The 12,369-nt window shown below is 36.9% G+C and overlaps 1 protein-coding gene across 1 annotated transcript in view; it reads left to right on the top strand.

The window, feature by feature from the left end:
• LOC123529705 (tetratricopeptide repeat protein 27-like) overlaps positions 1-12,369 on the top strand; it is a 76,944-nt gene that overhangs the window by 39,943 nt on the left and 24,632 nt on the right. Inside the window, 4 exon segments of the mRNA XM_053524187.1 lie at positions 4,032-4,047; positions 4,049-4,119; positions 4,871-4,938; positions 9,969-10,067. Of these exon segments, the coding sequence (XP_053380162.1) occupies positions 4,032-4,047; positions 4,049-4,119; positions 4,871-4,938; positions 9,969-10,067 (254 nt within the window).

Here is a 12,369-nt window from a genome sequence, read left to right as displayed (position 1 = left end):
TCCATCTCACAGGTAAATCACCATGGTGAAAGACTAAGTCTTCCCTATTCTGTTCAACTCGAATATAAATCACCATAGTGAGTGACCAATTCTTCTCTGTTCACTTACTGTCTTCGAAGTATCTCCTTTAACAATTTAGTAGGAAATGAATACGTATAAATTGTTATTACTTGCCTGTCTGTGTGTGCTTCTTTTCTATGATGCCTGAATGTTTAGCTCAGTAGGTAGAGTATCAAGTTCAGTCCCAGGACAAAAGCTGTTTCTATGTCAGTTTGACCTAAGACAGTGTGTCTGAAGTAGTTCATCCTCCATCTCTAGTTGTCATTTACTAACCAGTCAGCACTGGCACTGAGTCTATGACTGTCATTTGTTTAACTGAAATGAACTGTTAATAAATGGCTTTAAATCCAAATTAAACAAATCATTCAAACACCTTGTCAGTTTATGGTCTTTTAAAAGTTCATCATGCAATAAGAGAATGTTTTATCTTCCTAATTTCTGTTGTTAATAAGTAAATATGATTGCTTTTCTGATTCTGATATTTTGTTTTCTTTTATTAGCTCACCTGTCACATAGTGACAAGGTGAGCTTTTGTGATCACCCTTCGTCCGTCGTCAGTCCGTCCGTGCTTCCGTCAACAATTCCTTGTCTGCACGATAGTGGTTTCATTTATGATTTTATTTTAACCAAACTTGCACACAACTTGTATCACCATAAGGTCACGGTTCCTTTCTTGAACTGGCCAGAGTTATGGCCCCTGAAAGGGCCAAAATTAGCTATTTTGACCTTGTCTGCACAATAGCAGCTTTATTTATGATTTGATTTTTACCAAACTGGCACACAACTTGTATCACCACGAGATCTTGGTTCCTTTCTTGAACTGGGGAGATTCCATTATGGGTTCCAGAGTGATGGCCCCTGAAAGGGCCAAAATTAGCTATTTTGACCTTGTCTGCACAATAGCAGCTTCATTTATGATTTGAATTTAATCAAACTTGCACAAAACTTGTGTCGCCATAAGATCTCGTTTCCTTTCTTGGTCCGGCCAGATCCCACAATGGGTTCCAGAGTTATGGCCCCTGAAAGGGCCAAAATTAGCTATTTTGACCTTGTCTGCACAATAGCAGCTTCATTTATGATTTGATTTTAACCAAACTTGCACACAACTTGTATCACAACGAGATCTTGCTTCTTTTCCTCAACTGGCCAGATTCCATCATGTGTTCCAGAGTTATGGCCCCTTAAAGGTCCAAAATTGGCTATTTTGGCTTTTGCAGCCATGTAGAGACTTCATTTATGGTTTATTTGATACAAACTTCCAAAATATCTTCAGCAACAATAAATCTTGGATTCCATGACAAATCAGATCCAATCGTAGGTTCCAGAGTTATTTTATATCTGATTACCTCCCCTGATTGTAATCAAAATGGATTTATATCAGTAAGTACTTATAGGACTTATTTGAAATCATTATTGTTATAAGTTGGACAGAGACAATCAGGGTAGATAACTATGGACTGGTTTTATGTCAAATTAGCTCCCTTTATTTCAAATTAAAATGGGTATATCTCCATAACTAATGAAGATACTGATCTGAAATTTCATTTATGTCAACAGATTTGTTTGGCAGATCCTTCTTTTGTTCACTTACAATATTTATTTTTAGCTCACCTGTCACAAAGTGACAAGGTGAGCTTTTGTGATCGCGCGGTGTCCGTCGTCCATCGTCCGTCCGTGCGTCCGTAAACTTTTGCTTGTGACCACTCTAGAGGTCACATTTTTCATGGGATCTTTATGAAAATTGGTCAGAATGTTCATCTTGATGATATCTAGGTCAAGTTTGAAACTGGGTCACGTGCGGTCAAAAACTAGGTCAGTAGGTCTAAAAATAGAAAATCCTTGTGACCACTCTAGAGGTCACATTTTTCATGGGATCTTCATGAAAGTTGGTCAGAATGTTCATCTTGATGATATCTAGGTCAAGTTCGAAACTGGGTCACGTGCGGTCAAAAACTAGGTCAGTAGGTCTAAAAATAGATAAACCTTGTGACCACTCTAGAGGTCACATTTTTCATGGGATCTTTATGAAAGTTGGTCAGAATGTTCATCTTGATGATATCTAGGTCAAGTTCGAAACTGGGTCACGTGCCTTCAAAAACTAGGTCAGTAGGTCTAAAAATAGAAAAACCTTGTGACCTCTCTAGAGGCCATATATTTCACAAGATCTTCATGAAAATTAGTCAGAACGTTCACCTTGATGATATCTAGGTCAAGTTCGAAACTCGGTCACGTGCCGTCAAAAACTAGGTCAGTAGGTCAAATAATAGAAAAACCTTGTGACCTCTCTAAAGGCCATATTTTTCATTGGATCTGTATGAAAGTTGGTCTGAATGTTCATCTTGATGATATCTAGGTCAAGTTCGAAACTGGGTCACATGCTGTCAAAAACTAGGTCAGTAGGTCTAAAAATATAAAAACCTTGTGACCTCTCTAGAGGCCATATATTTCATGACATCTTCATGAAAATTGGTCAGAACGTTCACCTTGATGATATCTAGGTCTTGTTCGAAAGTGGGTCACGTGCTGTCAAAAACTAGGTCAGTAGGGCAAATAATAGAAAAACCTTGTGACCTCTCTAGAGGCCATATTTTTCATGGGATCTGTATGAAAGTTAATCTGAATGTTAATCTTGATGATATCTAGGTCAAGTTCGAAAGTGGGTCACGTGCCATCAAAAACTAGGTCAGTAGGTCAAATAATAGAAAAACCTTGTGACCTCTCTAAAGGCCATATTTTTCATTGGATCTGTATGAAAATTGGTCTGAATGTTCATCTTGGTGATATCTAGGTCAAGTTCGAAACAAGGTCTAATGCGGTCGAAAACTAGGTCAGTAGGTCTAAAAATAGAAAAACTTTGTGACCTCTCTAGAGGCCATACTTGTGAATGGATCTTCATAAAAATTGGTCAGAATGTTCACCTTGATGATATCTAGGTCAAGTTTGAAACTGGGTCACGTGCCATAAAAAACTAGGTCAGTAGGTCAAATAATATAAAACCTTGTGACCTCTCTAGAGGCCATACTTTTCATGGGATCTGTATGATGTTCATCTTGATGATATCTAGGTCAAGTTTGAAACTGAGTCAACTGCGGTCAAAAACTAGGTCAGTAGGTCTAAAATTATTAAAATCTTTTGACCTCTCTAGAGGCCATATTTTTCAATGGATCTTCATGAAAATTGATCTGAATGTTCACCTTGATGATATCTAGGTCAGTTTCGAAAGTGGGTCATGTGCGGCCAAAAACTAGGCCAGTAGGTAAAAAAATAGAAAAACCTTGTGACCTCTCTAGAGGCCATATTTTTCATGAGATCTTCATGAAAATTAGTGAGAATGTTCACCTTGATGATATCTGAGTAAAGTTCAAAACAGGGTCACGTACCTTCGAAAACTAGGTCAATAGGTCAAATAATAGAAAAACCTAGAGACCATATTTTTCAATGGATCTTCATGAAAATTGGTCAGAATTTTTATCTTGATAATATCTAGGTCAAGTTCAAAACTGGGTCACATGAGCTCAAAAACTAGGTCACTATGTCAAATAATAGAAAAAACGACGTCATACTCAAAACTGGGTCATGTGGGAAGAGGTGAGCGATTCAGGACCATCATGGTCCTCTTGTTTTAATTACTTCTCTTTTACGTTACTATAAATAGCTTATTTTTAGTAACTTTTTTATTATTGGCCGTAGGGAAAAACCGAGACCACTTTTCTGTGGTACAACATGGATGGTACCTCCAATTGTTAGGTGTATTTTGACATATCTATACCTTGTAAGAATTTTTTTTTCTTTTGGTTAAATTTCTTCCTTTGTTGTTCCTGCCCTTTGGACTTTGATATTTTACTGAGGATTTGTCCTCAGGCAATGATAAACAGGTGGGTTTTTGGCCCCAATCATGGCCCTCTTGTTAATATTTTGTAATAAGGCAGTGAAATTTTGGTAAAATTTTAAATTGCTATTCAATACCTTAGGTGCTATGGGAAAGAGACAAGATTCAGATAGATGATAAAGTCAGTTGTTACTGGAAGTCCCGGGACCTGACAGTACAAAGGGATAGCTGTACAAGGTGGAGGTCTCAACAGTAGGGGACCTTTCCCAAAGGGTTGCCCTTTATTTGTTAAAAATTTTTTAAAATTAAAGGCTTTAACTTTACGTGCTAAATTTCTAAAAGGGGTTGGTCATCGGGTCGTTTGGGCAGTACCATTTTTTTAAAAAGGGGTTTGTCCCAAAAATTTAAAAAATTTCTTGGTCTGCACGGTTAAAAAAGGAAAAATCACTGGCAGCAAGCAAAAGGGTTTAAATCAGAAATGTGTCAAAATAAAAAACAGAAATTAATGAATTAGTTAATGGAAGAAAACATGCATATCAAAATTTCCCCTTTATCCCCCTTCAAGGCATTGGTGATTTTTAGTTCTAAGTGAAATTTTAAAATTTAAATTTTTAAAGTTTTTTTTATTGTGGATTTTAAATGCTTTTGTTACTTTTGGTATTGGATATTTCAGGACTGATTTTGGGAGATGACACTTTGTGGAGTTGTCAGCTTCAAGATGGTGATGGGACCTCCCGTGTCCCCACGAACAAGCTTTTATTTTGGGGGTAATGAAAGGACAGGTGTTGTTCAAATAAAAAGTTTATATTACTGCTTTAGTGTTTAAAGGTTTAGACAATTTTTAGTGGCTTATTTTAAAGAGTTACAGATTGAAAAAATAATGGCTTTCAAACTTTTTTTGAAACTTTCATTTTAATAAGAAGCCTTTATCAAGTGCTTTCAAAAAATTAATGAGAAATGGTTTTTGAATTTTAATTGCAGGGAGGACTATAAAAGGAGCATGCAGTAAAAGATATGTTAAGGGAGGAAGTAAAAGCGTCCTGCTGAAAGTATAGATTTAACTTGTATGTCACTGTTCAAATTAATAAAAAATTTGATTATTGAGGGGCAGTAAACAAATTGACAGTGTGATATAGGGATGGTTTTATACATCTTACTGCCCAGTTGATCCTGGAGGGATTGTTACTGACCTGGTAATCGTTCATTTGAAAATAAAAGAAGTTTCCTAATTGAGCTTTAATATTTTCATTTTTACTTGGACAGATAATTTTCAGCAAATCTTGAAGAGAGTAGACTTTTGTAGAAATATAAGAGATTTTCAAGTGATTGTTTTGCCCAGTATGATATTACACAAAAAAACAGGTGTCTTTTCTTGTTTTGAGTTCACCCTAAGTCAGGTGAAGGTTGGAGTTTTTCTTGGTTGTTGCTGCTGAGATCAAAGTTGAGAGGGGAGCAGCGGAGAAAAGAGAGGGCAATGAGCAATGAGGTTGGCTTTCCCCATGTTTTATGTTTTTCCCCGTACTATCTGTATTTGGGCCCTGTTAAAGTTGTAATATTGATTTTTATAACAGTATTTGCGTTTTTTTTCCTGAGTTTAAAGGGAAAGGAAAAATTCCTTCAGTTTTGGTGGAAAATTATGGAAAGAAAAGTTTCGAGATTTTGTGAATAAAAGAAAAAGAGATTATAAAAACCTAAATAAAATTTTTTTAACGATTTTAAAAATTTTCATAGGTTATCCAAATGGAAAAACGGATCAGGGAAAGGGTTTTTAAATTTAAATTTATCTGGTATTTGAAGTAAATTAACTATTTTACATTTAAATTTTTTTACCCGATGTGTGTTATTTCCAGTTTTTGAATATCTGCGGAATTGTTTAACAGACGAGAGGGGGAGTTCTGCGGGTCGAGGTCAAATTGTTCTATGCTGTAAAAATTTTCCTTTTGGGGATTACAGGTATTCTCAGAATTTTTTAACTCGGCATTCTACGAAATAGTCCTTTCTAGTTCATTGTGGAAGAACCTAAAAATTTTTTTCCGTATCTTGTTTTTAGTCTCCTGTTTGACTTTTTTGCAAGAGATTATTGGCCTTATTAAGCCTTTCCCTATTAAAACAGATAATGCTATTTTATCACAGGGTTTATTTTTTTTCAGCCCCAAATTAAAACCTTTAAAAATCAAAGTTGGAAAATATTTTTCATTTTTGATCTAAAAGACGTGACCCTTTTCGAGAGTTTAGTTGTAAAGTTTTGCCCTTTGTTTTTAAGCAGATTAATCTCGGAATAACATTTTTAAATTTCCCTTTAAATTTTTGTGTCCTACCGCAGTTGTTTACGCAAAAAAGGAAAATCTAAAAAATTTTTTTGTATTTGGTTTAGAAACAATAGCAGAATTATATTAGCTCTTGGAGCGATTGGTTCGTTTACGATTTTGAAGATCTTGAATGTGGGAAAACTAAGCCGCTATCAGAGGTTTGGGTTTAAAATAAAAAGGTAAATTTTTTAATTGGTTATACCCTGCTACGAGGTTTGGTAAACTGAAAAGGTAATTTTCACCCTGGTTATGTGCAAAGGGTTTGGTAAAACTAAAAAGGTAATAGTTACATCTGGTTATACCCTCTATCAGAGGCTTGGTAAAATGAAAAGGTAATAGTTACATCCTGGTTATAGCCTGCTATCAGAGGCTTTGTAAAACTGAAATAACCCTGGAAAGCAATATTTACCTATGTATTTATGAATTAGCTTAAACTTGATATAATTTTTATAATGAATTTTTTATGAATGAAAGTGTACGGAGTGACTTTTTCTTCTGAATCAAATTGTATTTGTCTTTTGGGAGGAAAAATGTGATCGTGAACAGTTGCAGGAAAGGACACCAAATCTGTGGTGTTTCTTAGGTATAAACAGGAATAGAACATTTGGGAAAGCTTGGGGGGGTTGTCTAAAATTGATCAGCCGTGCACGCGATGTAGGGATATCTTACTTGTAAGGAAGGGTTTGTTTTTTTTAGTTTAAATGGGTACTGCCCGATGACGGGCGTAAGTTTTAGCCGACCCATCAATGTCTTTTTTTTTGTCTATGTTTTCAACAATTTGACTGTTAAACTTAGAGGGCACCGTTTTAAAGAAACTTGGTCAGAACATTTCTCAATAAATTTTGGATGAGTTTTTTGATGTGTTTATTTGGGAAAAAAAAAAGCTACGTCACTAGTTTAGTCTTAGAAAAAAAATATTTAACTTTCTAGAGGCCACGTTTCACTTGTCTTAGAAAAATTTTTTCAGAATGTTTGTCTCCCTGAAATTAGGTCAAGGTCAAAAATGGTAAAAAAAAGGGTTTCTAGGTAAAAAAAATAGGTCAAATCATAGAAATACATTGTTAAACCCCGAAAAGGCACATTTTTTTGTGTGATATTTTGAGCTTGGTTGGAAAGTCTGTTTTAAAAAATTTGGATAAAAATTTTTTTAAAGGTCACTTTGGAGAAAAAAAAGTTATTAGGGCAGATCTTGGAAAAAAACCCTTAAAAACTTTTTTTGCCAAATCATCATAATTTTATCAGAAAAATTTTGTCTGTTTGGAGCTTTGGTTAAATTCAAAAGTGGGGAACCAGAGGTCAGACACTGTGTCACTAGGTCAAATCATGGAACCACTTGGTTAATGATCTACCTGATTTACATAAAAATGGTCAAAATGTTTATCCCTATGAAATGTAGGCCAAAGTAGAAAAAGGTTGTCTGGGTAAGTACTAGGTCAGGTGAGCAAAACGGGCATTCATGACTTTAGTTTTGAAAACGCAGGCAGTTTTCAATTGACTATGAATAATAAACATTAAATTGATATTTACGAGAAGTTTCCAAGTTTTTGTCTATTCTGGTTTAGTAAGACTAACATGGCGGCTGTTCTACATGTTTAAAGATCCCAAAAAGCTTTAAAAAAACGTAGCACTTCTTTACTTTTTTAAAAAATACAATATAAATTTCACTTTCTTTTATTTATTTGAGATTTAAGCTTTGCAGTTTTTTAGCGTTTTTTATACATGTTGTGAATTGCTGTAAAAATTTTAATAAAAATTTTTTTGAATGAAAAGAAGTACAAAAAAACTGCAGGAGTAAAACAATGTGATTGTTTTTTTTTTTGTATGGAAAATGTTTAGAGTGTTTTGAAAAATCAGGGAAAGGGCAATGCCCTACAGGTAAATTTTGATTTTTATTTTTCTTATAAATTTTGGAACCTAATGTTAACTTTTTTGCTTGTTATGGCAAAAATTTGGGAGCTATACTTTTTAAACCCGCATGCAGTTTCTGTGTAAATTGGAAAAAAGCATTTAAAAAGGTTGACAAAAAGTGAGTGTCAGCCCAAAGGATCAGCTGTTGAAGATTATTAGGGCTCCCGGAGAATATTGTTTTTGCCTGCCGTTCGTCCCCTCCGAGTCACATTATTTCCGGCAATAACTGGAGAAAACCCTTTGACCCGAACCTTCAAACTTCATAGGGTTGTAGGGTGTGGGTAGAGACCCTTTGATTTTGGGGTCACTTGTCAACGGTAAGGTCACAGGGCTGAAATTGGGAAAAACCCTTTCCCTCAATAAAAAAAAGGGAACCATTTACCCCGAAGTTGAAATTCAGGTGATTGGTCAGAAGGTAGATGACCCCCATTGTTTTTGGGGGTCATCCGTAAAGGTCAAGGTCAAGGGGGTGAACATGAAAAAATTTCCTCATAACTAGAGAACCATTGACCCCGAATGTTGAACTTCATAGATGATTTGGCATAAAGAGTATTGACCCCCATTTATTTTTTTGGGGACTCCTCAAAAGGGCAAGGTCCCCAGGGGCCCGAAATGGAAAACCCTTTTGATCAAAATAGAGAACCCCTTTACCGAAAGTTGAAACTTATAGGATGATTGTAATGCAAAATAGGTGATCCCACGTTTTGGGGTCACTCTGTCAAAGGTCCAGGTCAAGGGGCCCGAAATTGAAAAAACCTTTCCCGGGCAAAAATTGAGAACCCCTTTCCCAGAATGTTGAACTTATAGGATGATTGGTCATGAGAGTGAGGGCCCTAACGATTGGCCCGAACATTGAAACATTCCCGGGCAGTAATTTGGGAAACCCCTTTTACCCCGAATGATGAAATTTTATGGATGATTTGGGCATAGGTAGATGCCATAAAGATTTTGGGGGGCACGTGTTAAGGTCAAGGCCACAGGGGCCCGAACTGGAAAAAAAATTTTCCAATCAATAATTGGAACCTTCGACCAGAAAGTTTAAACTTCTAGGATGATTTTTCATGCAGAGTAAATGCCCCTATTGTTTTTTGGGGTCACTCCGTTAAAGGTCAAGGTCACAGGGGCCTGAACATTGATAACCAGTTCCGATCAATAACTTGAGAACCACTTGACCCAGAATGTTGAAACTTCATAGGATGATTGAACATGCAGAGTAGATGACCCTATTGATTTTGGGGTCAGTCTATTAAAGGTCAAGGTCACAGTGGCCTGTTCATGTAAAATCATTTTTTTGGAAATAACTTGAGAACCACTTGACCTACAATGTTGAAACTTAATAGGATGATTGGACATGCAGAGTAGATGACCCCTATTTATTTTGAGGTCACTTGATCAAAGGTCAAGGTCACAGGAGCCTGAACAGTGACTTGAGAACCACTAGGCCAAGAGTGTTGAAATTTAGCGGGATGACTGGACATACCAAGTAGATGATCCCTATTGCAGCCAACCATCAGTGTCTCTCTGACTTTCGCTCCTGACCCCTATTGACTTCTTGCCTATAGGACTTTGCATTGGGGGAGACATGCGCTTTTTTACAAAAGCATTTTCTAGTTATGTCTTTCTTCACAACTAAACTCGAGAGGTTTACCAAGGCTTTAGCCCATGTCTGATACCATGCCTTGAGTAGCATCTGGTATCTTCCGTCGCCACTGAAGCTAGAAAGTCACTGCACAATACGATAAGTGTTGGTATAACTTTAAACCTATGTAAATTATGACCTGTGTCTGGAAGGTAAGGAGAGCCATTTTAAGTTCACAATGAAATATAAGGTTCAGTATAACTTGTGCCTGTTTATTGAGTAGGTGCCAGTATGGTTTACATATGGTTGTGCAGCGATGGCAGCTAAAGAATACCAGCTTGCTACCAGAACATTCAAGAGATGTGTGGCCATAGATTATGATGTAAGTTGCCTTTTCTATCACCTTTATCCCATTCTTCAAATGTGCCTTATTTTATATATATGCTTTTTTTTTTTTAGCTCACCTGTCACAAAGTGACAAGGTGAGCTTTTGTGATCGCGCGGTGTCCGTCGTCCGTCGTCCGTCCGTGCGTCAGTGCGTCCGTGCGTCCGTAAACTTTTGCTTGTGACCACTCTAGAGGTCACATTTTTCATGGGATCTTTATGAAAGTTGGTCAGAATGTTCATCTTGATGATATCTAGGTCAAGTTCGAAACTGGGTCACGTGACATCAAAAACTAGGTCAGTAGGTCTAAAAATAGAAAAACCTTGTGACCTCTCTAGAGGCCATATATTACACAAGATCTTCATGAAAATTGGTCAGAATGTTCACCTTGATGATATCTAGGTCAAGTTCGAAACTGGGACACGTGTGGTCAAAAACTAGGTCAGTAGGTCTAAAAATAGAAAAACCTTGTGACCTCTCTAGAGGCCATATATTACACAAGATCTTCATGAAAATTGGTCAGAACGTTCACCTTGATGATATCTAGGTCAAGTTCGAAACTGGGTCACATGCCTTCAAAAACTAGGTCAGTAGGTCAAATAATAGAAAAACCTTGTGACCTCTCTAGAGGCCGTATTTTTCATGGGATCTATATGAAAATTGGTCAGAACGTTCACCTTGATGATATCTAGGTCAAGTTCAAAACTGGGTCACGTGACTTCAAAAACTAGGTCAGTAGGTCAAATAATAGAAAAACCTTGTGACCTCTCTAAAGGCCATATTTTTCATGGGATCTATATGAAAGTTGGTCTGAATGTTCATCTTGATAATATCTAGGTCAAATCCGAAACAGGGTCATGTGCGGTCAAAAACTAGGTCAATAGATCTAAAAATAGAAAAACCTTGTGACCTCTCTAGAGGCCATACTTATGAATGGATCTCCATAAAAATTGGTCAGAATGTTCACCTTGATGATATCTAGGTCAAATTTGAAACTGGGTCACGTGCCATAAAAAACTAGGTCAGTAGGTCAAATAATAAAAAACCTTGTGACCTCTCTAGAGGCCATATTTTTCAATGGATCTTCATGAAAATTGATCTGAATGTTCACCTTGATAAAATCTAGGTCAGTTTTGAAACTGGGTCACGTGCGGTCAAAAACTAGGCCAGTAGTTATAAAAATAGAAAAACCTTGTGACCTCTCTATAGGCCATATTTTTCATGAGATCTTCAGGAAAATTAGTGAGAATGTTCACCTTGATGATATCTAGATAAAGTTCAAAACAGGGTAACGTACCTTCGAAAACTAGGTCAATAGGTCAAATAATAGAAAAACCTTGTGACCTCTATAGAGACCATATTTTTCAATGGATCTTCATGAAAATTGGTCAGAATTTTTATTAGCTCACCTGTCACAAAGTGACAAGGTGAGCTTTTGTGATTGCGCGGTGTCCGTCGTCCGTGCGTGCGTCCGTGCGTGCGTCCGTCCGTAAACTTTTGCTTGTGACCACTCTAGAGGTCACATTTTTCATGGGATCTTTATGAAAGTTGGTCAGAATGTTCATCTTGATGATATCTAGGTCAAGTTCGAAACTGGGTCACGTGCCTTTAAAAACAAGAGGACCATGAGGCCCTGAATCGCTCACCTTTCCCACATGACCCATTTGATATGACGTTTTTTTTAGCTCACCTGTCACAAAGTGACAAGGTGAGCTTTTGTGATCGTGCGGTGTCCGTCGTCCGTCGTCCGTCCGCGCGTCCGTGCGTCCGTAAACTTTTGCTTGTGACCACTCTAGAGGTCACATTTTTCATGGGATCTTTATGAAAGTTGGTCAGAATGTTCATCTTGATGATATCTAGGTCAAGTTCGAAACTGGGTCACGTGCCATCAAAAACTAGGTCAGTAGGTCTAAAAATAGAAAAACCTTGTGACCTCTCTAGAGGCCATATATTTCAGAAGATCTTCATGAAAATTGGTCAGAATGTTCATCTTGATGATATCTAGGTCAAGTTCGAAACTGGGTCACGTGCGGTCAAAAACTAGGTCAGTAGGTCTAAAAATAGAAAAACATTGTGACCACTCTAGAGGCCGTATATTTCATGAGATCTTCATGAAAATTGGTCAGAATGTTCACCTTGATGATAGCTAGGTCAAGTTCGAAAGTGGGTTACGTGCCGTCAAAAACTAGGTCAGTAGGTCTAAAAATAGGGAAACCTTGTGACCTCTCTAGAGGCCATATATTTCATGAGATCTTCATGAAAATTGTTCAGAATGTTCACCTTGATGATATCTAGGTCA

Source organism: Mercenaria mercenaria, chromosome 1 (genome assembly GCF_021730395.1).
Source record: "Mercenaria mercenaria strain notata chromosome 1, MADL_Memer_1, whole genome shotgun sequence".
NCBI classification, from domain to species: domain Eukaryota; kingdom Metazoa; phylum Mollusca; class Bivalvia; order Venerida; family Veneridae; genus Mercenaria; species Mercenaria mercenaria.
This window is presented reverse-complemented; position numbering and strand designations above follow the sequence as displayed.